This window comes from Hyla sarda, chromosome 2 (genome assembly GCF_029499605.1).
Source record: "Hyla sarda isolate aHylSar1 chromosome 2, aHylSar1.hap1, whole genome shotgun sequence".
In the NCBI taxonomy this organism is placed as follows: domain Eukaryota; kingdom Metazoa; phylum Chordata; class Amphibia; order Anura; family Hylidae; genus Hyla; species Hyla sarda.
The window spans coordinates 458,311,349-458,339,164 of NC_079190.1; the positions used below are offsets into that span (position 1 = coordinate 458,311,349).

The 27,816-nt window shown below is 45.2% G+C and overlaps 1 protein-coding gene across 1 annotated transcript; it reads left to right on the top strand.

Annotated features, from left to right (window-relative positions):
* The first annotated feature begins 9,605 nt into the window (after positions 1-9,605).
* Positions 9,606-27,475, top strand: HSPA13 (heat shock protein family A (Hsp70) member 13). Its single transcript, XM_056559382.1, has 5 exons — positions 9,606-9,757; positions 19,910-20,250; positions 23,213-23,426; positions 24,484-24,651; positions 26,396-27,475. Exons 1-5 carry the CDS (start codon positions 9,733-9,735, stop codon positions 27,031-27,033), a joined length of 1,386 nt encoding a protein of 461 aa, XP_056415357.1. The 5' UTR covers positions 9,606-9,732; the 3' UTR covers positions 27,034-27,475.
* Positions 27,476-27,816: the final 341 nt, after the last annotated feature.

Below are 27,816 nucleotides of genomic sequence, written 5' to 3' on the forward strand. Positions count from 1 at the left end.
TAGGTGTTTCACGGTAAAAGCAGCAAAGTGAAGGAGAAAATTCAAAATCTTCATTTTTTACACTTGCATGTTCTTGTAGACCCAATTTTTGAATTTTTACAAGGGGTAAAAGGATAAAATTTATACTTGAATTTGTAGCCCAATTTCTCTCGAGTAAGCACATACCTCATATGTCTATGTAAATTGTTCGGCGGGCGCAGTAGAGGGCTCAGAAGCGAAGGAGCGACAAGGGGATTTTGGAGAGTACGTTTTTCTGAAATGGTTTTTTGGGGGCATGTTGCATTTAGGAAGCCCCTATGGTGCCAAAACAGCAAATAAAAAAAACATGGCATACCATTTTGGAAACTAGACCCCTTGAGGAACGTAAAAAGGAATTAAGTGAGCCTTAATACCCCACAGGTGTTTCATGACTTTTGCATATGTAAAAAAAAAAAAAAAATTTCACTAAAATGTGTGTTTCCCCCCAAATTTCACATTTTTGCAAGGGTTAATAGCAGAAAATACCCCCCAAAATTTGTAACCCCATCTCTTCTGAGTATGGAGGTACCCCATAAGTTGACCTGAAGTGCATTACGGGCGAACTACAATGCTCAGAAGAGAAGGAGTCATATTTGGCTTTTTGAGAGCAAATTTTGCTCGGGGGGCATGTCGCATTTAGGAAGCCCCTATGGTGCCAGGACAGCAAAAAAAAACGACATGGCATACCATTTTGGAAACTAGACTCCTTGAGGAACGTAACAAGGGATAAAGTGAACCTTAATACCCCACAGGTGTTTCACGACTTTTGCATATGTAAAAAAAATAATTTTTTTTTTACCAAAAATGCTTGGTTTAGCAAAAATTTAACATTTTTAAAAAAGGTAATAGCAGAAAATACCCCCCAACATTTGAAGCCCAATTTCTCCCGATTCAGAAGACACCCAATATGGGGATGAAAAGTGCTCTTCTGGCGCACTACAGGTCTCAGAAGAGAAGGAGTCTCATTTGGCTTTTTGGAAGCAAATTTTGCTCTGGGGGCATGCCGCATTTAGGAAGCACCTATGGTGCCAGGACAGAAAAAAAAAAAACACATGGCATACCATTTTGGAAACTAGACCCCTTGGGGAACGTAACAAGGGGTAAAGTGAACCTTAATACCCCACAGGTGTTTCACGACTTTTGCATATGTAAAAAAAAAAATATTTTTTTTACACTAAAATGCTTGTTTTCCCCCAAATTTTACATTTTCACAAGGGATAATAGCAGAAAATACCCCCCAAAATTTGTAACCCCATCTCTTCTGAGTATGGAAATACCCAATAAGTGGACGTGAAGTGCACTGGGGGCGAACTACAATGCTCAGAAGAGAAGGAGCATCATTGAGCTTTTGGAGAGAGAATTTGGCCATGTGCATTTCCAAAGCCCCCCGTGGTGCCAGAACAGTGGACCCCCCACATGTGACCCCATTTTTAAAACTACACCCCTCACGGAAGGTAATAAGGGGTGCAGGGAGAATTTACACCCCACTGGCATTTGACGTATCTTTTGAACAGTGGGCTGTGTAAATTAAAAATTTTATTTTTCATTTTCACAGACCCCTGTTTCAAAGATCTGTCAGACACCTGTGGGGTGTAAATGCTCACTATACCCCTTGTTACATTCCGTGAGGGGTGTAGTTTCCAAAATGGGGTCACATGTGGGTATTTATTGTTTTGCACTTATGTCAGAACCACTGTAAAATCAGCCACCCCTGTGCAAATCACCAATTTAGACCTCAAATTTACATGGTGCACTCTCCCTTCTGAGCCTTGTTGTGCGTCCCCAGAACACTTTGCGCCCACATATGGGGTATCTCCGTCCTCAGGAGAAAATGTGTTACAAACTTTGGAGGCTTTTTTTCTTTTACCGCTTGTGAAATTTTAAAGTATGGGGCAACACCAGTATGTTAGTGTACAAAAATGTTTTTTTTTTTACACTAACATGCTGGTGTAGACCCCAACTTTACCTTTTCATAAGGGGTAAAAGGAGAAAAAGCCCCCCAAAATTTGTTAGGCAATTTCTCCCGAGTACGGCGATCCCTTATATGTGGCCCTAAACTGTTGCCTTGAAATACGCCAGGGCTCCAAAGTGAGAGCGCCATGTGCATTTGAGGCCCAAATTAGGGATTTGCATAGGGGTGGACATAGGGGTATTCTAAGCCAGTGATTCCCAAACAGGGTGCCTCCAGCTGTTGCTAAACTCCCAGCATGCTTGGACAGTCAATGGCTGTCCGGAAATGCTGGGAGTTTTTGTTTTGCAACAGCTGGAGGTTCCGTTTTGGAAACACTGCAGTAGGATACGTTTTTCATTTTTATTGGGGGGGAAGGGGTGGTGGTGGGGGGGGGGGGGCAGTGTACGTGTGTATATGTAGTGTTTTACTCTTTATTTTATGTTAGTGTAGTGTTTTTAGGTTACATTCACACTGACGGCGGATTACACTGAGTCTCCCGCTAGGAGTTTGAGCTGCGGCTGCTGCAGCTCAAACCTGAAGCAGGGAATTCACTGTAATCCGCCGCCAGTGTGAATGTAACCTGTACATTCACATGGGAGGGGGGGGGGGGCAAAACTACAACTCCCAGCATGCACTGACAGAACGTGCATGCTGGGAGTTGTAGTTTTGCAACAGCTGGAGGCACACTGGAAAATACTGAGTTGGGTAATAGAACCTATTACCTAACTCGGTATTTCCCAACCAGTGTGCCTCCAGCTGTTGCAGAACTACAACTCTCAGCATGTACTGATTGCCAAAGAGAATGCTGGGAGATGTAGTTATGCAACAGCTGGATGCACGCAAGTACAACTCCCAGCATGCCGAGACAGCCATTTGCTGTTCCTGAATGCTGGGAGTTGTAGTTTTGCAAGATTTAGAGGGGTTCAGGCTGGAGATCACTGACAGTGGTCTCTAAACTGTGGCCCTCCAGATGTTGCAAAACTACAAATCTCAGCATGCTAAGACAGCAAACTGCTGTCTGAGCATGCTGGGAGTTGTAGTTTTGTAATATCTGGAGGGCTACAGTTTAGAGACCACTGTCAGTGATCTCTAGCCTGAACCCCTCTAAATCTTGCAAAACTACAACTCCCAGCATGCCAACACAGCAAACAGCTGTCAAGGCATGGTGGGAGTTGTAGTTTTGCAACATCTGGAGGGCGACAGTTTAGAGACCACTCTCTAAACTGTCGCCCTGCAGATGTTGCTAGGCAACAGACTCTGCACACGCGGCGTCATACTTACCTCCACCGCCGCCGTGATCACAGCCGCCGCCGCCGCCGGGTAAGTGATCGCCGCCGCCGCCGCTACTGCACGGTTCCCCCCGCTGTGCCCGGACACCGATGGGCGGGCATAGCGCGGGGAACCGAACTTTAACCCCCCCGCCCCCAGTCTTCTATTGGTCGGCCGCTCCGCCGATCAATAGCAGGGATAGGAGGGGTGGCAACCCTGCCACCTCACTCCTATCTCTTCAAGGGGGATCGAGGGTGTCTTGGACACCCCCGATCCCCCTTATTTTATCGCGGCGACGCGATTGATGGGCAGGGGGAGAGCGCTCCCCCTGCAAACACTATAGATGCCGTGATCAGACTGATCACGGCATCTATGGGGTTAATGCTGCCGGGACCGGCGCGATCGCGGCCCCGGCAGCTGCGGTGGGACTCCGGCTGTGATTGACAGCTGAGTCCCACCCGCGATCTCCTGCGCTGCCCGCGGCAGAGCAGGAGATCGCTTGGACGTATGCATACGTCCATTTGCGCGAACGTGTAATTCGCCTGGACGTATGCATACGTCCAATAGCGGGAAGGGGTTAAGCCCCGCCCCCCTCCTCCTAGCCGTATACGGGAACCGTAGTTACAAACCGTAGTGTGAACCCATCCTAACTTGGGTATCCCTATAATCGTATGGGCCTACAGAATAAAGATAAGGTGTCATTTTTACCGAAAAGTGCGCTGAATAGAAACGGAAGCCCTAAAAAGAAGCAAAATGTTGTTTGTTTGTTTTTTGTTGTTTTTTTTTTTTATTTCACCCCACAAATAATTTTTTTTGTTTCCATGCAGATTATTTTATAAAATAATTGATGTCATTAAAAAGTACAATTGGTGACGCAAAAATCAAGCCCTTATTTAGGTCAATAGGTGCTAAATTAAATGCGGAGAAAATGAGGAGGAAAAAACGAAAGTGCAAAAATGAAAAGGAGTCATTAAGGGGTTAAGAGCAGTTTTTTCTAAAACATCACAAAGTGAAAGGGTCTAAAGATTTTTAGAATGTATTGTCCATCCCCAGAAGAACAGCGTCCCCAGCAGGTTGTGATTTCAGGATTTCACATTGTCTTATTACAGTCCCATGTAAATAACATCACTCCCCTCTACTATACAGTCCCATGTAAATAACATCACTCCCCTCTACTATACAGTCCCATGTAAATAACATCACTCCCCTCTACTATACAGTCCCATGTAAATAACATCACTCCCCTCTACTATACAGTCCCATGTAAATAACATCACTCCCCTCTACTATACAGTCCCATGTAAATAACATCACTCCCCTCTAGTATACAGTCCGATGTAAATAACATCACTCCCCTCTAGTATACAGTCCCATGTAAATAACATCACTCCCCTCCAGTATACAGTCCCGTGTAAATAACATCACTCCCCTCTACTATACAGTCCCATGTAAATAACATCACTCCCCTCTACTATACAGTCCGATGTAAATAACATCACTCCCCTCTACTATACAGTCCGATGTAAATAACATCACTCCCCTCTAGTATACAGTCCCATGTAAATAACATCACTCCCCTCTAGTATACAGTCCCATGTAAATAACATCACTCCCCTCTAGTATACAGTCCCATGTAAATAACATCCCTCCCCTCTAGTATACAGTCCCATGTAAATAACATCACTCCCTTCTAGTATACAGTCCCATGTAAATAACATCACTCCCCTCTAGTATACAGTCCCATGTAAATAACATCACTCCCTTCTAGTATACAGTCCCATGTAAACAACCACTCCCCTCCAGTATGAAGTCCCATGTAAATAACCAATCCCCTCTAGTATGAAGTCCCATGTAAATAACATCACTCCCCTCTAGTATACAGTCCCATGTAAATAACATCACTCCCCTCTACTATACAGTCCCATGTAAATAACATCACTCCCCTCGAGTATGAAGTCCCATGTAAATAACATCACTCCCTTCTAAAATACAGTCCCATGTAAATAACCACTCCCCTCCAGTATGAAGTCCCATGTAAATAACATCACTCCCCTCCAGTATGAAGTCCCATGTAAATAACCACTCCCCTCTAGTATACAGTCCCATGTAAATAACATCACTCCCCTCCAGTATGAAGTCCCATGTAAATAACATCACTCCCCTCTATTATACAGTCCCATGTAAATAACATCACTCCCCTCTATTATACAGTCCCATGTAAATAACATCACTCCCCTCTAGTATACAGTCCCATGTAAATAACACTCCCCTCTAGGTATACAGTCCCATGTAAATAACATCACTCCCCTCCAGTATGAAGTCCCATGTAAATAACATCACTCCCCTCTAGTATACAGTCCCATGTAAATAACATCACTCCCCTCTACTATACAGTCCCATGTAAATAACATCACTCCCCTCGAGTATGAAGTCCCATGTAAATAACATCACTCCCTTCTAAAATACAGTCCCATGTAAATAACCACTCCCCTCCAGTATGAAGTCCCATGTAAATAACATAACTCCCCTCCAGTATGAAGTCCCATGTAAATAACATCACTCCCCTCCAGTATGAAGTCCCATGTAAATAACATCACTCCCCTTCAGTATGAAGTCCCATGTAAATAACATCACTCCCCTATATTATAAAGTCCCATGTAAATAACATCACTCCCCTCTAGGTATACAGTCCCATGTAAATAACATCACTCCCCTCCAGTATGAAGTCCCATGTAAATAACATTACCCCCCTCTAGTATACAGTCCCATGTAAATAACATCACTCCCCTCTAGTATACAGTTCCATGTAAATAACATCACTCCCCTCCAGTATGAAGTCCCATGTAAATAACATCACTCCCCTCCAGTATGAAGTCCCATGTAAATAACATCCCTCCCCTCCAGTATGAAGTCCCATGTAAATAACATCCCTCCCCTCCAGTATACAGTCCCATGTAAATAACATCACTCCCCTCCAGTATGAAGTCCCATGTAAGTAACATCACTCCCCTCCAGTATACAGTCCCATGTAAATAACATCACTCCCCTCCAGTATGAAGTCCCATGTAAATAACATCACTCCCCTCCAGTATGAAGTCCCATGTAAATAACATCACTCCCCTCCAGTATGAAGTCCCATGTAAATAACATCACTCCCCTCCAGTATGAAGTCCCATGTAAATAACATCACTCCCCTCCAGTATGAAGTCCCATGTAAATAACATCACTCCCCTCCAGTATGAAGTCCCATGTAAATAACATCACTCCCCTCCAGTATGAAGTCCCATGTAAATAACATCACTCCCCTCCAGTATACAGTCCCATGTAAATAACATCACTCCCCTCCAGTATGAAGTCCCATGTAAGTAACATCACTCCCCTCCAGTATGAAGTCCCATGTAAGTGACATCACTCCCCTCCAGTATGAAGTCCCATGTAAATAACATCCCTCCCCTCCAGTATGAAGTCACATGTAAATAACATCACTCCCCTCTAGTATACAGTCCCATGTAAATAACATCACTCCCCTCGAGTATACAGTCCCATGTAAATAACATCACTCCCCTCCAGTATACAGTCCCATGTAAATAACATCACTCCCCTCTAGTATACAGTCCCATGTAAATAACATCACTCCCCTCCAGTATACAGTCCCATGTAAATAACATCACTCCCCTCCAGTATGAAGTCCCATGTAAATAACATCACTCCCCTCCAGTATGAAGTCCCATGTAAATAACATCACTCCCATCCAGTATACAGTCCCATGTAAATAACATCACTCCCCTCCAGTATGAAGTCCCATGTAAATAACATCACTCCCCTCCAGTATGAAGTCCCATGTAAATAACATCACTCCCCTCCAGTATGAAGTCCCATGTAAATAACATCACTCCCCTCTAGTATACAGTCCCATGTAAATAACATCACTCCCCTCCAGTATACAGTCCCATGTAAATAACATCACTCCCCTCTAGTATACAGTCCCATGTAAATAACATCACTCCCCTCCAATATACAGTCCCATGTAAATAACATCACTCCCCTCTAGTATACAGTCCCATGTAAATAACATCACTCCCCTCCAGTATACAGTCCCGTGTAAATAACATCACTCCCCTCTACTATACAGTCCCATGTAAATAACATCACTCCCCTCTAGTATACAGTCCGATGTAAATAACATCACTCCCCTCTACTATACAGTCCCATGTAAATAACATCACTCCCCTCTAGTATACAGTCCCATGTAAATAACATCCCTCCCCTCTAGTATACAGTCCCATGTAAATAACATCACTCCCTTCTAGTATACAGTCCCATGTAAATAACATCACTCCCCTCTAGTATACAGTCCCATGTAAATAACATCACTCCCTTCTAGTATACAGTCCCATGTAAACAACCACTCCCCTCCAGTATGAAGTCCCATGTAAATAACCAATCCCCTCTAGTATGAAGTCCCATGTAAATAACATCACTCCCCTCTAGTATACAGTCCCATGTAAATAACATCACTCCCCTCTACTATACAGTCCCATGTAAATAACATCACTCCCCTCGAGTATGAAGTCCCATGTAAATAACATCACTCCCTTCTAAAATACAGTCCCATGTAAATAACCACTCCCCTCCAGTATGAAGTCCCATGTAAATAACATCACTCCCCTCCAGTATGAAGTCCCATGTAAATAACATCACTCCCCTCTAGTATACAGTCCCATGTAAATAACATCACTCCCCTCCAGTATGAAGTCCCATGTAAATAACATCACTCCCCTCTATTATACAGTCCCATGTAAATAACATCACTCCCCTCTATTATACAGTCCCATGTAAATAACATCACTCCCCTCTAGTATACAGTCCCATGTAAATAACATCACTCCCCTCTAGGTATACAGTCCCATGTAAATAACATCACTCCCCTCTAGTATACAGTCCCATGTAAATAACATCACTCCCCTCCAGTATGAAGTCCCATGTAAATAACATCACTCCCCTCTAGTATACAGTCCCATGTAAATAACATCACTCCCCTCCAGTATGAAGTCCCATGTAAATAACATCCCTCCCCTCCAGTATACAGTCCCATGTAAATAACATCACTCCCCTCCAGTATGAAGTCCCATGTAAGTAACATCACTCCCCTCCAGTATACAGTCCCATTTAAATAACATCACTCCCCTCCAGTATGAAGTCCCATGTAAATAACATCACTCCCCTCCAGTATGAAGTCCCATGTAAATAACATCACTCCCCTCCAGTATGAAGTCCCATGTAAATAACATCACTCCCCTCCAGTATGAAGTCCCATGTAAATAACATCACTCCCCTCCAGTATGAAGTCCCATGTAAATAACATCACTCCCCTCCAGTATGAAGTCCCATGTAAATAACATCACTCCCCTCCAGTATACAGTCCCATGTAAATAACATCACTCCCCTCCAGTATGAAGTCCCATGTAAGTAACATCACTCCCCTCCAGTATGAAGTCCCATGTAAGTAACATCACTCCCCTCCAGTATGAAGTCCCATGTAAATAACATCACTCCCCTCCAGTATGAAGTCCCATGTAAGTAACATCACTCCCCTCCAGTATGAAGTCCCATGTAAATAACATCACTCCCCTCCAGTATGAAGTCACATGTAAATAACATCACTCCCCTCTAGTATACAGTCCCATGTAAATAACATCACTCCCCTCTAGTATACAGTCCCATGTAAATAACATCACTCCCCTCCAGTATACAGTCCCATGTAAATAACATCACTCCCCTCCAGTATGAAGTCCCATGTAAATAACATCACTCCCCTCCAGTATGAAGTCCCATGTAAATAACATCACTCCCCTCCAGTATACAGTCCCATGTAAATAACATCACTCCCCTCCAGTATGAAGTCCCATGTAAATAACATCACTCCCCTCCAGTATGAAGTCCCATGTAAATAACATCACTCCCCTCCAGTATGAAGTCCCATGTAAATAACATCACTCCCCTCCAGTATGAAGTCCCATGTAAATAACATTCCTCCCCTTCAGTATGAAGTCCCATGTAAATAACATCACTCCCCTATATTATACAGTCCCATGTAAATAACATCACTCCCCTCTAGGTATACAGTCCCATGTAAATAACATCACTCCCCTCCAGTATGAAGTCCCATGTAAATAACATCACTCCCCTCCAGTATGAAGTCCCATGTAAATAACATCACTCCCCTCCAGTATGAAGTCCCATGTAAATAACATCACTCCCCTCTAGTATACAGTCCCATGTAAATAACATTCCTCCCATACAATCTCCCTTTTTTACGTCCTATATCGTACAGTACTATCCAGCCCCGCCTCTTCCTGATGAGGCCCCGCCCCTCGCGGTGACGTCACGTCCCCAGGATGCGCTCTGTAGGCAGCCGGTTAGGTAGAGTCATCACTGAGCGGTATCACAGGAAGCGGCGGCTCTTCTAGATCGTACCTGCGCTCACCGCCACCATGTCCGGGGAGATGACTATACTGGGTGAGTGATGATGCTGAGAACTACAAGTCCCAGCTGTACCTCTGGTGATACAGTGCGGAGGAACGTTCCACAAGCTGACTGGGGGGGGGCGCTGTGTCCTTAGTATCCAATCAGAGAGCTGCTTTAACTTTCCTAATGTGTAGGCGCTGAGAGCTGGAATGTGATTGGTTGCTATGAGCAATTCCTTCACCTTGGATTTTGGTCACATGGCTATAGTCACATGATGGATTATGCCAGATATGAGGGCAATGGGCTTCCCATATGTTATAGAACTAAAACTCCCAGCATGTCCTGCTTGTTATATTAGCACAGGAGCCCACACACACTGATGCTAAGCCTTAATATGACCGTGTCTATGGGCTCCTGTGCTAATAGTATAAGCTGGGCATGCTGGGAGTTGTAGTTTTGCAACATCTGGAGGCACCCTGGTTGGGAAACACTGTACTAAGTGGTGCAGCTCTAGGGGACATTTACATTCATTTATTAGTAAAGACAAACCAGCACGGAGCCATATGGTAGACAGCTGTGACTGACGGCAGCCATTTTTATTTCTCAATAGTGGAAACTTACCAGAAAATATCTGGGACTTCCTATAAAAAACAAAACGAGCCAAATACTCAGCGGCCAGTGACTCCCTACAAAAAGCTTACATGGCCTTTATATCTAATCCTTCCCCAACGCTAATACAGGCATGGATTTCGGCTAAAGAAGAGTTTGATGATTGGCTGGCAAAGAGGGAACATTACTATCGCACAGAATTCCAAGCACTTCAACATAAATTTGGGAATAAAGCAGGACGACTGCTGACCTCATTAGTCAAGGGTCACCACCCCCCAGCTTCCATAATGTCCCTTGGATCTACAGACAGAACCCTCCTGACTAACCCCAAACCCATTGCAAATTACCATATTTTTCACAGTATAAGACGCACTTTTTCTTCCCCAAAACTGGGGGGGGGGGGAGTTGGTTCGTTTTATACGGCGAATACACACCTATCGGCTCGGTCCCTGCGGCCATCAACGGGCGGGACCCGCGGCTAATACAGGACATCACCGATCGCAGTGATGCCCTGTATTAACCCTTCAGACGCGGCGATCAAAGCTGACCGCTGCGTCTGAAGCAAAAGTCGGGCTGTTCAGGACAGCTGCGGTGAAATCGTGGTGTCCCGAACAGCTTACTGGACACCGGGAGAGACCTTACCAGCCTCCTCGGTGTCTGCTCCGTGCCGGGATCCCCTGCATGGCGGAGCTCTCCTTTGACGTCATCACGTCGTTGCACACGCCGTCCCGTCATCCAATAGGAGCGGCGTGTGTAGCGACGTGATGACGGCGACGGAGAGCGTGGATCCCGGGGAAGAAGACGTCCGGAGCGTCGGACGCGGTGACAGCGATGGAGCGACTTCCAGGGCAGCGGTGACGGGTCCGGAGTGGCAGGGAGCAGGGACACGTGAGTACTACCTCCTATCCAGTGGTCTTCAACCTGCGGACCTCCAGATGTTGCAAAACTACAACTCCAAGCCAACGGCTGTCCGGGCTTGCTGGGAGTTGTAGTTTTGCAACATCTGGATGTCCGCAAGTTGAAGATCACTGTTGGGTGCAGAATCTTTTTTTTTCTTCTAGAATTTGCACCTTTACAATTGGGTGCGTCTTATATACCGGTGCGTCCTATAGGGCGAAAAATACGGTATATGGGCAAAATAGACCTCCCAAAAGTCACTGCGACACAGTTAGAACTTCTAAATTCACCCATCTCCCCGGATTTGGTTGTGCAGACTCAGGCGCCTGAGGAATTTAAAGGGGTTATCCAGGAAAAAACTTTTTTTTATATATATCAACTGGCTCCGGAAAGTTAAACAGATTTGTAAATTACTTCTATTAAAAAATCTTAATCCTTCCAATAGTTATTAGCTTCTGGAGTTTTCTGTCTAACTGCTCAATGATGATGTCACGTCCCGGGAGCTGTGCATGATGGGAGAATATCCCCATAGGAGCTGGACAGCTCCCGGGACGTGAGTCATCAGAAAGCAGTTAGACAGAAAACAGCAACTCAACTTTAGAAGCTAATAACTATTGGAAGGATTAAGATTTTTTAATAGAAGTAATTTACAAATCTGTTTAACTTTCCGGAGCCAGTTGATATATAAAAAAAACGTTTTTGCCTGGAATACCCCTTTAAAGGCTCCCGGACCAGACGGTCTCACTGGAGAATTTTATAAAATATTACAAGATCAGGTCTCCAACACACTTGCTGACCAAACGACTCTAAACTCTGCCTCCATGTCTTATGTAAAACTTATCTTAAAACCCAATAAAGATCCTTTTAGACCCGGGTTCCTACAGACCCATTTCACTTATTAATGTGGACTCCAAAATCCTGTCTTCCATTATGGCGAATAGATTAGCACAGATCTTGCCCCACCTAATCTCTCCTGCGCAGGCGTGATTTATTAACCCCTTAAGGACCTGGGTTTTTCCGTTTTTGTATTTTCGTTTTTTGCTCCTTACCTTTAAAAAATCATTAATCTTTCAATGTTGCACCTAAAAGTCCATATTATGGCTTAATTTTTTGCGCCACCAATTCTACTTTGTAATTACATCAGTCATTTTACCCAAAAATCTACAGCGAAGCAGGAAAAAAATCATTGCGAGACAAAATTGGGAAAAAAAACACCATTTTGTAAATTTTGGGGGCTTCCGTTTCTACACAGTACATTTTTCAAAAAAAATTACACATTCTCTTTATTCTGTAGGTCCATACGATTAAAATGATACCCTACTTATTTAGGTTTGATTTTGTCGGACTTCTGGAAAAAATCATAACTACATGCAGGAAAATTTATACGTTTAAAATTGTCATCTTCTGACCCCTATAACTTTTTATTTTTACGCGTATGGGGCGGTATGAGGGCTCATTTTTTGCGCCGTCATCTGAATTTTATAACGGTACATTATACGGTTGCATTGATAGGACTTATTGAGGGCTTTGTATTAATTTCTTCATGATATAAAAGTGACCATAAATTCACTATTTTGGAATTTTGAATTTTTTTGCGCGTACGCCATTGACTGAGCGGTTTAATTAACAATATATTTTTATAAATCGGACATTTCCGCACGCGGCAATACCCCATATGTTTATTTTTATTTACACAGTTTTTTTTTTTTTTTTTATGGGAAAAGGGGAGTGATTCAAACTTTTATTAGGGATTAGGGGTTAAATGATCTTTATTCACTTTTTTTTTTAAACTTTTTTTTTTGCAGTGTTATAGCTCCTATAGGGACCTATAACACTGCACACACTGATCTTTCACATTGATCACTGGTTTCCCATAAGAAACCACTGATCGATGATTCTGCCGCTTGACTGCTCATGCCTGGATCTCAGGCACTGAGCAGTCATTCGGTGATCGCACAGCGAGGAGGCAGGTAGGGACCCTCCTCGTGTCCTACAGCTGTTCCGGACACCGCGATTTCGCCGCGGCGATCCCGAACAGCCCCCTGAGCTAGCCAGCAGTGATTTAGTTTCACTTTAGACGCGGCGTTCAACGTTCTAAAGGGTTAATAGTGCGCGGCACCGCGATCAATGCCACGCGCTATTAGCCACGGGTCCCAACCGTGGCCCTGCGTTATAGAACGGGAGCAGACTCAGGATGTACAGGTACGCCCTTGGTCCTTAACAGGTTAAACATAGGTCTGCTGTCATGAACCTGAGAACAGTCCTCACAGTTCTCGACACTGTGCAGCAGAATACGGATCCCCTAAGATACCCAGCCTTATTAACTCTAGACGCTGAAAAGGCTTTCGATAACGCCAACTGAGAATGGTTGGAAGCCTTACTAGACGCCATGAATTTTAGGGGGGCTTTTCGCACTCTAACTTCTTTATACACCTCGTCGAAATCCAGAATTCACCTCCCGGGATTTCTGTCCCCTATCTTCTCTATTAGCAAAGGTACTCGTCAAGGTTGTCCTTTATCCCCTCTTTTATTCAACATCGCATTGGAACCGTCGACGAGATACCTGACCACATCCACACTATTCCAGGGCATCGCGGTGGGAGATACAGAGGTCAAAGCCTCGCTTTACGCTGACGATATTGTCCTTTATTTAAGGGACCCGGTGGAAGATATTCCTAAAATACTGGATGCCCTCTCACAGTTTGGTGATTACCCAGGGTATAGGGTTAACGCTAGGGATCGACAGATATCTGTTTTTTAGGGCCGATACCGATAATCTGTGGCCTTTCAGGCCGATAGCCGATAACTTATACCGATATTCTGGAATAAGTTAACGGCTATTTCTCCACCCCCCAAGAAGCCGCTGCAGATCATTGATTTAAAGCGGGCGCTTAAAATCAATGAACTGCAGCGGCTTTGGCTGAATCAGAGACCACCGCCGCCACCCGCTTCTCTCCCCCTGTCTGTCCGGGGGTCCTCCCAATCACCGCCACTGCCCCCAGCCATCCCCCCCTACCCCTTCACCGCACTGCCCCCACCGCCGCTACCCCATTGCCTCCCCCATCCCCGGCTTTATAATTACCTGTTCCCGGGGTCCGCGTTACTTCTGGCTCCCGTCCTGAGCTGTCACTGTGCGCACTGACGGTGACGTCACGTTGAGGATGTCACTGCGCTAACACACAGCGTGACGCAGGACGCAGCAGGAGCCAGAAGTAGCGCAGGCCCCAGACCCTGGGAACAGGTAATTATAAAACCGGGGGCGGCGTGCGGTTTGGCGGTGGGCGGGGCGGGACATTATCGGATTATTGGCAAGGTAATTGCCGATACCGATAACGTCAAAAATCGTGAATATCGGCCTATAATATCGGCCAAACCGATAATCGGTCGATCCCTAGTTAACGCTCACAAATCTTCCCTCTTACGGCCCTCTCCAATATACTCTTTACTTGCATCGCAATATGTCACTTATTTAGGCATCAAGATAGGGAAACTTCCCAGGTATATATAATATATATATATATACTCTAAACTATCCTCCATTGATCGACAAAATACAGTCCCAACTACTTAAATGGCATAACTTACCTTTTATCTTTACTGGGAAGATGTCACCTGATAAAAATGTGCAGCTTTGCTTGTACCCTCTTCAAACCATAGCTTTACTATTGAAGCACACCGATATCATGACATTAACTTCTATGTTTACAAAGTTCATTTGGGCGGGAAAAAAAAAACAGAATTGCTTTAAGAACATTGATGCTTCCAGTTGGGGAAGGTGGGGGGGGGTCAACTTCCCGGATATAAGAAGTTATAATCTAGCCAGTATTCTGCGACATATAATGGACTGGTATCATGGTTCCTCTCTTTATTCTAACACACCTTTAGAATCGGCTTATGCTGCCCCGTGGCACCTGTTCACGTTGCTTCACTGCCCGATCCCCTCTTTGCCTCCAGTCATCAAACGCTCACTACTCTTTAGAGATACCATATTTTTCGTCATATAAGACGCTCCGGCATATAAGGCGCACCTAATTTTATAGGATAAAAATCTAGAAAATAAAGATTCTGAACCAAATACAATGTAAAGTATAGGACAGTGATCTTCAACCTGCGGACCTTAAGATGTTGCAAAACTACAACTCCCAGCATGCCCGGACAGCCGTTGGCTGTCCGGGCATGCTGGGACTTGTAGTTTTGCAACATCTGGAGGTCCGCAGGTTGAAGACCACTGGTATAGGAGGTAATACTTGCGTGTCCCCGCCACTCCAGACCCATCACAGCTGCCCTGGATGTTGTCCTCCATCGCTGTCGCCGCATCCCCAGGGTGTCCCATCGCTCCGGAACGTCACTGCTGCCGGTATCCTCGCTCTCCGTCGTCGCCATGACATCGCTACGCACGCCGCTCCTATTGGATGACAGGACGGCGTGCGCGATGACGTGGAAGGAGAGCGCCGGCCATGCAGGGGATCCCGGCACGTAGCAGACACCGAGGAGGCAGGTAAGGTCACTCCCGGTGTCCTGTAAGCTGTTCGGGATGCCGCGATTTCACCGCGGCGGTCCCGAATAGCCCGACTGAACAGCCGGGTTAGTGTTATTCTCGCTTCAGACGCGGCGGTCAGCTTTGATCGCCGCATATGAAGGGTTAATACAAGGCATCACCGCAATCAGTGATGTCCTGTATTAGCCGCGGGTCCCAGCCGTTGATGGCCGCAGGGACTGCCGCGATAGGACAGGTATTTGCCGTATAATACGCAACTTTTCCCCCCCAGTTTTGAGGAAGAAAAAGTGCGTCTTATATTGTGAAAAATGCGGTACTCTGGCCACATGGAGAGAACTAAGAAAACGTATGGGGTTGTCGTACACTTGCTCTAAACATCGGTCTCCCTGGTCCTCACCTGATTTTACTGCTGGAAGAGATAATCCACTCTCTTTAATCTATGGCGCAAAAATCGAGTGCACACTGAAGGAGATCTATTTAATACAACACGAAAACGCTGGTCCACGCTGAGAGAACTGATCACATAACATCCCCTCTACACATTTCCTTCAGTATGGTCAACTCCGCTCCTTCTGCAGATCTCGGCTACGAGACATCAGCAAGGAGGTCGGACACACAACCTTTGACTCCATACTTACCTCAACGTCTGACAGATCTATTTTGATTCATACACTAAACTTTGTAAATGGTACATACCACCGCCTTCCAAAAAAAATGGGAACACTTGGATGAAAGCACCACAGGACCCCAATATTCCCGACCATATATTAGCGGGCTGGGTAGACTTCCGGAGACATATCCCTAATGAAAAATGTAGAGAGACTCAACTGAAACTAATTCACGGGGCCATATATGCATTTCCTATCCCCCCCCCCCCCCCCCCCACTGTAAGCAATTCATCAAGAATGGACTATTGTCCAAAATGTGCCGCACCTAAACGTGACTTACACCATTGTTTATGATCATGTTCACACATCAGCGCCTACTGGGCCCGAATTTCACAATTTCTCATACCAATGGGCTTATATACAACTGACCTCAGTGTACATGAGGCACTGTTCCACATAAGAGTTAAGGGGAGTAATGACTCCTATTCTTATGAGCACCTACACCCACTGACACACTTGACGGTCACTTTAGCTAAACAACACATACCTCATGAATGTCTTTCCACCTCCCCTCCCACTAGGCATTGACCGATTATCGGTTTGGCCGATATTATCAGCCGATATTCACGATTTTTGGCGGTATCGGCAGTTACCTTGCCGATAATCCGATAATGCCCCCTGCACTTCCCCGCACCGTGCCGACCCACTGCGCCGCACCACCCACTGCACCGCGACACCCCCCCCACCAACCCACAGCGCTGCACCATCCACCGCACCGCGACTGCCCCCATCGACCCACCGCGACGCACCCCCCCCCCCCCACCCCATTGCCTCCCCCATCCCCGGTTTTATAATTACCTGTTCCCGGGGTCCGAGAGAAGCAGGCGGCGGTCTCTGGCACTGCAAAAGCTGCTGCAGTTCATTGATTTAAAGCGCCCGCTTTAAATCAATGATCTGCAGCGGTGTCGGGGGGAGATAAATAGCCGATAATTTATACCGGAATATGGGTATAAGTTATCAGCTATCGGCCCTAATCTCCACAGATTATCGTATAGGCCCTAAAAAATCAATATCGGTCGATCCCCACCTCCCACTATAACCCACTTGATAGAAGCTCTAAAACTCCTATTTACTCTAGAATGGAGAGAAGCGCTACACCATGAGGAACAGATGGCAAAGAGGCTCTTCATTAAATGGGAAGTATTCCTGACGATGCATTTCAGTGCCCCTGAACTATTATCTGTAGTGCGCCCCTTTACATCCTCACAATGGTATATCATGGAGGCGCTGAACGGATCGCTGGGAGCCCTAATGGTTCCCCCGATAGACGAGATAAGGAAACGATAGATAAGTCATTATTTCACAACTATTGACTTTATGTATTCACTCATATGATCGAGGCTCTGGAAGTGGTCCGATGTTGTTGTTTTTTTCTTTTATCTATTTCGTACTGTTTTGTCCAGTTGGTCTCCCTTTGTCAGTCAGGTGATGTCCACCCTTAATGTTTGTGAGTTTTGTCATTGAACGGTTACGTTGACCTGGTTCCTATTGTTCTCAGCACATTCTACTGAGGTGTAATTCCCAGTTTGGTATACCTCCAAGTGCACCGCTCAGAGAACAGCTTATTGACGTGTTCTTTACCACATGACCATCGGATAACTCCTCCCACTTGCATAATTCAGTTGCTACAGAACTTGTAAACAATGGATGTACTTTTTTCTGTATCTTTTGCTTATTGAATAAAAGTAAATTGTTTTTTTTGGGGGGGGGGAAACGATTCGCTATATATGTCAACGGGGGAAGGTGAGTTAAAGTTTATTTTGTTTATTTTTGCAGCCCGGGCACAAGGAATATGTAGTACAGTACAGATTTCCAGTGCCGGCGGCCCGCAACTCACAGGAGGACGAGGTGACATGATTGGTTCCCCGATGTGGGGGACAGCGCAGCGCTGGGCTGATAAACCCTGGGGGGGGCAGTTAGAGAAGCGTGTCACATATGATTAGTTCCCCGATGTGGGGACAGCGCGCTGCGGCTGATAATTCATTCGAAGGAGGGAGGGGCCCAACCGATATTGCGGTATGGGAAAAATTGATATCGTGCAGGAAAAAAAATTTTTTATTCGGTATGAACCGGTATACCGAATACCAGCACTACCTGTTACTGCTGTACTTAGACTGATGTGTATTACTAGGTGGCTGTGTCACAAGTGACGAGGCGAGGACCGGCCACCCAACCTGTCCAGTGAGTTCACACAAAGCAGACATTGTGCAATGACTGATGATTTCTCATGGCAGACGTTTACAACGACTATTCCTCGGCACGTTGACCTGTCTGTTCCTGGGAAAGTTGGTGTTCTGCTGTGAGACATCCCTTTTGTATGTACAGATGCCTAACTACAGCACATTTCTTATGGATGAGAAAGCTGGGTATTCTGGGAGGTGTACCGCTGGCTATGCAGATGGGTAAACATCACTGTGGCCGGCATACTCCCTTACAGCCTGTTGCCCAACTTTCTGAGAACTTGACAGCTGTGCTGCTTGTGAATCACTGCTATAAGATTACTGATCAGGATGATTGAAAAGCTTGGTGAAAGTTGGATGGAGGGGGAATCCAAAAGCTGTATTTGCCACTAAGAGCTGCAGACACCGTTGGATAGTTTTAAGGGTACAAAAAAAGACTGCACCTTACTTAGAGATGATGGTGGTTGTCCATGTATGAAATTGCCTTTTATTGCTCAAACAAGTGTCAAGGAGGTACGTCAGTCAGTGATGGGCTGGAAGGTAAGGGCGAGTGAGGAGGCATCCTACCCTTGGTTCTTAAGCAGCTTGGCTCCACCTCCTTGACACTTGACTGAAGAACAGAAGGTTGACTGAGAAGCAGCTCTTAGCAAATACAGCTGACAAGTTCTTGTCAAAGCGAAACTTGGGTACATAAGTACTCATCCCCTATCGGCAGGATCCTGTAGATAGGGAATAAAGCCCAGATTTATCAAACTGAGAGAAAAAATAGAGAGATTTTCCCACATGAACCAATCACAGCTCAGCTTTCACTTTACCTCAGCTCATTACCTGAGCTGTGATTGGTTGCTGGGGGAAATCACTCTCTATTTTTTCTCTCACACAGTTTGATAAATCTGGGCCTAAGTGTTTGATCATGGGGTTTTACCCCCTTAGATCTTCTGTCCAAGACCCCGGTTCTCCTCATGCACGGAGCGACCTCGTGTATCTCTGGCTCTCCCATAGAGATACATGGAGGGGCCTGTCGGACGCTGCTCCGTACTGTGGTCAACAGTAATACATGCACTGAGTGGAGGTCGCTTGGTGCATGGGGAGAGTGAGGGGTCCCAATTAGACCCCTGCGATCAGACACCTCTCTATGTGATCTTGTTGATAGGGAAGAATGACTTGCACCGGAGATCCCCTTTAGGAAACCTAGGGGACTGTTGGGATAATTGGTCATGTGCTTCATCACTGTGTGTATTACGAAGTCTCGTCTACATGGTAATTAGAGTGTTGTATATATTGAATAGTAAAGACTCTGCTTTTCTGGTTGGGCACATGAACACATTTCTTCCTTTTTATTTCACACTAGGTTCTGCTATTTTGACTCTCCTCTTGGCGGGTTACCTGGCACAGCAGTATTTACCTTTGCCTACTCCGAAGGTGATTGGCATAGACCTTGGAACGACCTACTGCTCGGTTGGAGTATTTCATCCTGGCACAGGAGAAGTGAAAGTAATTGCAGATAGCAGCGGGCATCAGAGTATACCGAGCATGGTGTCCTTCACTGAGGACGATGTACATGCCGGGTACGAGGCCCTGGAGCTCGCCGACGCCAATCCACAGAACACCATATATGACGCCAAGAGATTTATCGGAAAAATCTTTACCCCCGAGGAGTTAGAAAGAGAAAGTGATAGGTATCCATTTAAGGTAAGAGCTGGAACAAGAAAATGTGATTAACCCCTTAACGACGCAGGACGTATATTTACGTCCTGCGCCGGCTCCCGCGATATGAAGCGGGATCGCGCCGCGATCCCGCATCATATCGCGTAGGTCCCGGCGCTAATCAACGGCTGGGACCCGCGGCTAATACCACACATCGCCGATCGCGGCGATGTGCGGTATTAACCCTTTAGAAGCGGCGGTCAAAGCTGACCGCCGCTTCTAAAGTGAAACTGAAAGTATCCCGGCTGCTCAGTCGGGCTGTTCGGGACCGCCGCGGTGAAATCGCGGCGTCCCGAACAGCTGATCGGACACCGGGAGGGCTCTTACCTGCCTCCTCGGTGTCCGATCGGGGAATGACTGCTCCGTGCCTGAGATCCAGGCAGGAGCAGTCAAGCGCCGATAATGCTGATCACAGGCGTGTTAATACACGCCTGTGATCAGGATGAGAGATCAGTGTGTGCAGTGTTATAGGTCCCTATGGGACCTATAACACTGCAAAAAAAAAGTTAAAAAAAAGTGTTAATAAAGGTCATTTAACCCCTTCCCTAATAAAAGTTTGAATCACCCCCCTTTTCCCATAAAAAAAATAAAACAGTGTAAAAATAAATAAAAATAAACATATGTGGTATCGCCGCGTACGTAAATGTCCGAACTATAAAAATATATCATTAATTAAGCCGTACGGTCAATGGCGTACGCGCAAAAAAATTCCAAAGTCCAAAAAAGCGTATTTTGGTAACTTTTTATAACATTAAAAAATGAATAAAAAGTGATCAAAAAGTCAGAACAAAACAAAAATCATACCAATAAAAACTTCAGATCACGGCACAAAAAATGAGTCCTCATACCACCCCGTACGTGGAAAAATAAAAAAGTTATAGGGGTCAGAAGATGAAATTTTTAAACGTATAAATTTTCCTGCATGTAGTTATGATTTTTTCCAGAAGTGCGACAAAATCAAACCTATATAAATAGGGTATCATTTTAACCGTATGGACCTACAGAATAATAAGGTGTCATTTTTACCGAAATATGCACTGCGTAGAAACGGAAGCCCCCATAAGTTACAAAATGGCGTATTTTTTTTCGATTTTGTCGCACAATGATTTTTTTTTCCGTTTCGCCGTGCATTTTTGGGTAAAATGACTAATGTCACTGCAAAGTAGAATTGGCGACGCAAAAAATAAGCCATAATATGGATTTTTAGGTGGAAAATTGAAAGGGTTATGATTTTTTAAAGGTAAGGAGGAAAAAACGAAAGTGCAAAAACGGAAAAACCCTGAGTCCTTAAGGGGTTAAAGGGTAACTCCAGGAAACTGAACATTTTAAACACTTATCACCTCTTCAAAGGATAAGGGGATACGTGTCTGATCATTGGGGTCCGACCACTGGGACCCCCACTATCTCCTGTACAGAGCCCCAGATACTTAGGCATTATCGGCAGGTGTCGGCCCACTCAGCCAATCACCAGCTGCAACTATGTGGGCCGTCACTTGCATCCATTCAGAAAGGGGGGGTTGAAGCGTGCTGAGGACGCATAAGTAACCAGGGCTCCTTACAGGAGATCGCTGAGACCCCCTGCAATCAGACACCCAACCCCTATCCTGTGGGTAGGGAATAAGTATCTAAACAGTTAAAGGGGTATTCCAGGAAAAAAAATCTTTTTTTATATATCAACTGGCTCCAGAAAGTTAAACAGATTTGTAAATGACTGCTATTTAAAAAAAAAAAATCTTAATCCTTCCAATAATTATCAGCTGCTGAATTTGAGTTGTTCTTTTCTGTCTGGTAACAGTGCTCTCTGCTGACATCTCTGCTTGTCTCGGGAACTGCACAGAGTAGAAGAGGTTTGCTATGGGGATTTGCTTCTACTCTGGACAGTTCCCGAGACAGGTGTCATCAGAGAGCACTTAGACAGAAAAGAACAACTCAACTTCAGCAGCTCATGAGTACTGAAAGGATTAAGGATTTTTTAATAGAAATAATTTACAAATCTGTTTAACTTTCTGGAGCCAGTTGATTTTTTTTCCACGGAAGTACCCCTTTAACTGTGTAATCAACCAATATATTTTAGACCAAAAAGTTTTTTCCTGGATAACCCTTTTAACTTCCCCAGACTATCCCTTTAAAGGGGTACTCCGGCGCTTAGACATCTTATCCCCTATCCAAAGGATAGGGATAAGATGCCTGATCGCTTGGGACCCCTGTGATCTTGCACGCAGCACCCCTTTAAAATCAGTCCCCGGAGCACGTTCGCTCCGGGTCTGATTACTGGCGATCATGGGGCCGGAGCATTGTGACGTCACGGCTCCGCCCCTGTGGGACGCCACGCTCCGCCCCCTCAATGCAAGCCTATGGGAGGGGACGTGACAGCTGTTATAACCAAGTTGTTATTGGTTCTCTTTAAAGGGTAATTCTAAAAATGTATACTCTAGATCAGTGTTTCCCAACCAGTGTGCCTCCAGGGATTGCAAAACTACAACTCCCAGCATGCCCGGACAGCCAACGGCTGTCCGGGCATGCTGGGAGTTGTAGTTTTGCAACTGCTGGAGGCACACTGGTTGGGAAACATTGATATGCTTTATTGTGTTATTATTTTCTCCATTGATTGCTACTAGAGATGAGCGAACTTACAGTAAATTCGATTCGTCACGAACTTCTCGGCTCGGCAGTTGATGTCTTTTCCTGCATAAATGAGTTCAGCTTTCCGGTGCTTCGGTGGGCTGGAAAAGGTGGATACAGTCCTAGGAGTCTCTTTCCTAGGAATGTATCCACCTTTTCCAGCCCACCGGAGCACCTGAAAGCTGAACTAATTTATGCAGGAAAAGTTATCAACTGCCGAGCCGAGAAGTTCGTGACAAATCGAATTTACTGTAAGTTCGCTCATCTCTAAATACAACGCCCAGAACTATCTAGGATGTGCTGACTATGATGTCTTCTGTTCCAGGTTCTCTACAAGGATGGAGAAGCTTTGTATTCTATCAAGACCAATGAGACCTTTACAGTGACCTCTGAATACATCGGCTCTCAGCTACTTCTAAAGCTGAAGAAGATGGCGGAGGAGTATCTTGGCCTTCCTGTCTCTAAGGCCGTCATTTCAGTGCCGGCAGAGTTTGATGAAAGACAACGAAACTACACTGTTAAGGCGGCTAATCTTGCAGGTATTTGATCCGACATGATATCCATGAAGGGGTTCTTCTGAGCGGGCCTTTACTGCTGAGAGCAATTTGTCTCGGAAGGTGGGGCCGGAGCACTCGGCATTAAAGGGGTACTCCGCCCCTAGACATCTTATCCCCTATCCAAAGGATAGGGGATAAGATGTCTGATGGAAGCATCTGATCTCCCTACAGCACCCCAGACATCCGGTGCACGGAGCGAACTTCACTCTGATTGGCGATGCGGGGTGGAGGCTCGTGACGTCTCGGTCATGCCTGCTCGTGACATCTAAATGAACACCGCGTGCAGCAGGGAGATTCCCCAGCGACAGGATCCCCGCGATCAGACATCTTATCCTTTTGATGGGGGATAAGATGTCTAGGGGCGGAGTACCTCTTTAAGAGACAGACCCCGTTCAGGAGATGGTGGGGGGGGCCCCCAGCGGTTGGACATCCTGTGATCAGACACTTATCCCCTATCCTGTGAGTAGGGGATACCTTTATATTAAAGGGGTATTCCAGGCAAATACATTTTATCCCCTATCCAAAGGATAGGGGATAAGATGTCTGATCGCGGGGGGCCTGCCGCTGGGACCACCCCCCTGCGGGTGCTGCAGAGTGATCACGGGGGGTCTCAGCGGCAGGCCCCCCGCGATCAGACATCTTATCCCCCTATCCTTTGTATAAATCCTTGGAGATAAAATGGTTTTTGCCTGGAATACCCCTTTAACAATAAAGGCCAGTGATTGGCTGCTATAGTCATGTGCCATTATAGCATGTCATCACTCCCAGCATGTAAACACACAGCAGCATGATTCTTTTTTTGGGAAATACACCCATGACATCGGGGGTGTATCTTGTTGGAAGGGTCACTGTCAGCCGCAGGTCATCCCTGTAACATTGTGGCCGAATTATTTGATCCCCTTATTCATGGATTTTTTTTCCCCCTGAAATTGTCGTAAAAACAAACTTCTTGCACAGTTTTGGCTTTACTATGCTTTTTCGTTTCTGTATTTTAACAGGATGCAAGTGGTTGTCTAATCTCTTCCTCTTCCTAATATAGGTCTAGATATTTTGAGGATCATTAATGAGCCCACCGCAGCAGCCATGGCCTATGGGTTACATAAGGCTGAAGTGTTCAATGTCCTGGTGGTGGATTTAGGAGGAGGAACGTTGGATGTTTCTCTGCTGAATAAGCAAGGTGGAATGTTTCTTACAAGAGCCATGGCAGGTGAGAAGTGATGCTTTTTGAGCAGTATACTAGAGGGTTTAACCCCTTAAGGACCAGGGGGTTTTCCATTTTTGCGCTTTCGTTTTTTTCCTCCTTACCTTTAAAAAATCATAACCCTTTCAATTTTGCACCTAAAATTCCATATGACGGCTTATTTTTTGCGCCACCAATTCTACTTTGCAGTGACATCAGTCATTTTACCCAAAAATCTACGGCGAAACAGAAAAAAAAATCATTGTGAGACAAAATTGAAAAAAAACCCGCCATTTTGTAACTTCTGGGGGCTTCTGTTTCTACGCAGTAAATTTTTCGGTAAAAATGACACCTTATCTTTATTCTGTAGGTCCATATGGTTAAAATGATACCCTACTTGTATAGGTTTGATTTGGTCGTACTTCTGAAAAAAATCATAACTACATGCAGGAAAATGTATACGTTTAAAATTGTCATCTTCTGACTCCTATAACTTTTTTTATTTTACCGCGTATGGGTCAGTATGAGGGCTCATTTTTTGCGCCGTGATCTGAAGTTTTTATCGGTACCATTTTTGTTTTGATCGGTCTTTTTGATCACTTTTTATTCATTTTTTTTTATGGTATAAAAAGTGACCAAAAAATACGCTATTTTGGACTTTGGAATTTTTTGCACGTACGCCATTGACCATGCGGTTTAACCAATTATATATTTTTATAGTTAGGACATTTAACTACTCATATTTTTATTTATAGTTTTTTTTTTTTTTTTTTATGGGAAAAGGGTGATTCAAACTTTTATTAGGGAAGGGGTTAAATCACATTTATCAACACTTTATGTTCACTTTTTATTTGCAATGTTATAGCTCCCATAGGGGGCTATAACACTGCACACATTGATTTCCTACACTGATAACTGCCATGCAATAGCCTGGCATTGATCAGTGTTATCAACTGCTCCTGCCCAGATCTTAGACATGGAGCAGTCATTCGGCGATCGGACAGTGAGGAGGCAGGTAGGGATCCTTCTTGCGTCCTGCAAGCTGTTCGGCCGCGGTCACAAATAGCACCACTGAGCTAACCGGCAATGTTTACTTTAGTTTTAGACGCGGCTATAAAGTTTGATCACCGCGTCTAAAGGGTTAATGCCTGATATCAGCCCGATCGGCGATACATGGCTGCCAGAACGCTACTTGTACAGGCTGCCTATGGCAGGATGTGCCAATAGTGCCAATCTAATGGACCAGAGCTGTACTTATGTACTGCATTAATCTTTTATAAGCAGTCAAAGGATTGCTCATACAAGTCCCCTAGGGGGAATAAAAATAAATGTAAAAAAGCTTTTTAAAAACGTTTTTAAAAAAATTAAGACTGAGACCATGAACAGGGTTCCTACAAAAATGTGAACCTAACCTAAGTATGGAATTTTGTTAAAGGGGTACTCCAGTGGAGAAGAGCGGCGGAGCCCATCATGACGTCACGTCATGCCCCTCAATGCAAGTCTATGGGAGGGGGCGTGGCGGCCGCCACGCCCCCTCCCATAGACTTGCATTGAGGAGACGTGGTAGTGATGTCACGACCCCGGCCGCCCGGGGTCTAAACAAATTTCGGGTGCTGCACAAAGATTGTGGGGGTCCCCACCGGCAGTACCACCGCGATCAGAACTCTTATCCCCTATCTTTTGGATAGGGGATAAGATGTCTAGGGGCGGAGTACCCCTTTAATGGGATTTAATGTCCATTGGCTCATTCTCATCATTTCTATCTTTTCAGGTAACAATAAACTCGGTGGACAGGACTTCAATCAGAGACTCATGCAGTATTTATATGACAGTATTTATACTACCTACGGGTCCCCGCCCCTCCTTAAAGAAGAAATCCACAGACTCAGACAGTCTGTGGAAGCCGTCAAGCTGAACCTCACATTGTTCAATTCCTCCCTAGTCCGTATGCCGTTGACCTTACCCGTACGACAACCTAGTAAAACAGAAGAGGAGGAACCAAAGGAGCCTCCTCCCAAAGAGCAAGCCCCTGTACCTGAGCAGGCTGGCCACAGTAAGATGGAACTGGTCCATTTTGAAGCTGAAATTTCCCGGAAGCTCTTTGAGCACTTGAATGAGGACCTTTTCCAGAAGATCTTGGTGCCCATTGAACGGGTATTAAAGGAAGGACACCTTCAAAAGGACGAAGTGGATGAAATTGTCCTGGTCGGTGGCTCCACCCGAATACCCCGCATACGCCAAGTCATCAGGGAATATTTTAGCAAAGAACCGAATACGTCTGTAGACCCGGATTTGGCTGTAGTCACAGGAGTGGCGATACAAGCGGGGATTGTGGGGGGATCCTGGCCTCTACAAGTCAGTGCAATAGAAATACCCAACAGACATTTAAGAAAAACTAACTTTCTCTAAAAACCTTTTTGTACTGGTTCCAGTATGTATTTAAAGGCAACGTCAAAGTCAACTCTTTATCTTATTTTCCTGCCCTCGAAAGATTATTTATTTTTTTATGTTATATATTATATATAACTTACACTTCAGTCACTATGATACAATTTGTATCCACTTTCCAATGAAATGTTGGATTTCAGCATGGCTGGGGATGAGGAAGAGAAGCAGCTGCCAGAGGGCAGTGTTTGTCAACCAGGGTGCCTCCAGCTGTTGCAAAATTGCAACTCCCAGCATGCCCGGACAGCCGTTGGCTGTCCGGGCATGCTGGGAGTTGTAGTTTTGCAACAGCTGGAGGCACCCTGGTTGACAAACACTGGTATAGGGGGCTGGGAAGGAATAAATGTTGGCCAAACAAAGGTCCAGCTGATGGCTATCTACTTGAATTTAGCTGTAAGGTTTACAGAAGACTTGGTATTCCTTTTTTATGTTTTGCACAGTGTATATAAATATATGCAGTAACATTATTTAATGTTTATCTGAGAATGTACATGGTCTGAATCTTAAGGGAATTAAATCTTTCTCCATTTTCTGTATATAGTTTGTAAAGAGTCTTACTTTTAAAGGGGTTCTCCACTGCCCTGCATTCCGGAGCTCCACTCACAGCGTCCAGAAGTTTATTCCTCCGAACACTGTGTGCGGGCTTCCGTGTTCGAGGCCGCCCCCTCGTGACGAAAGTCTATGGGAAGGGGCCCCGACGTCACGAGGGGGCGGCCTTGAACACGGAAGCCCGCACACAGTGTTCGG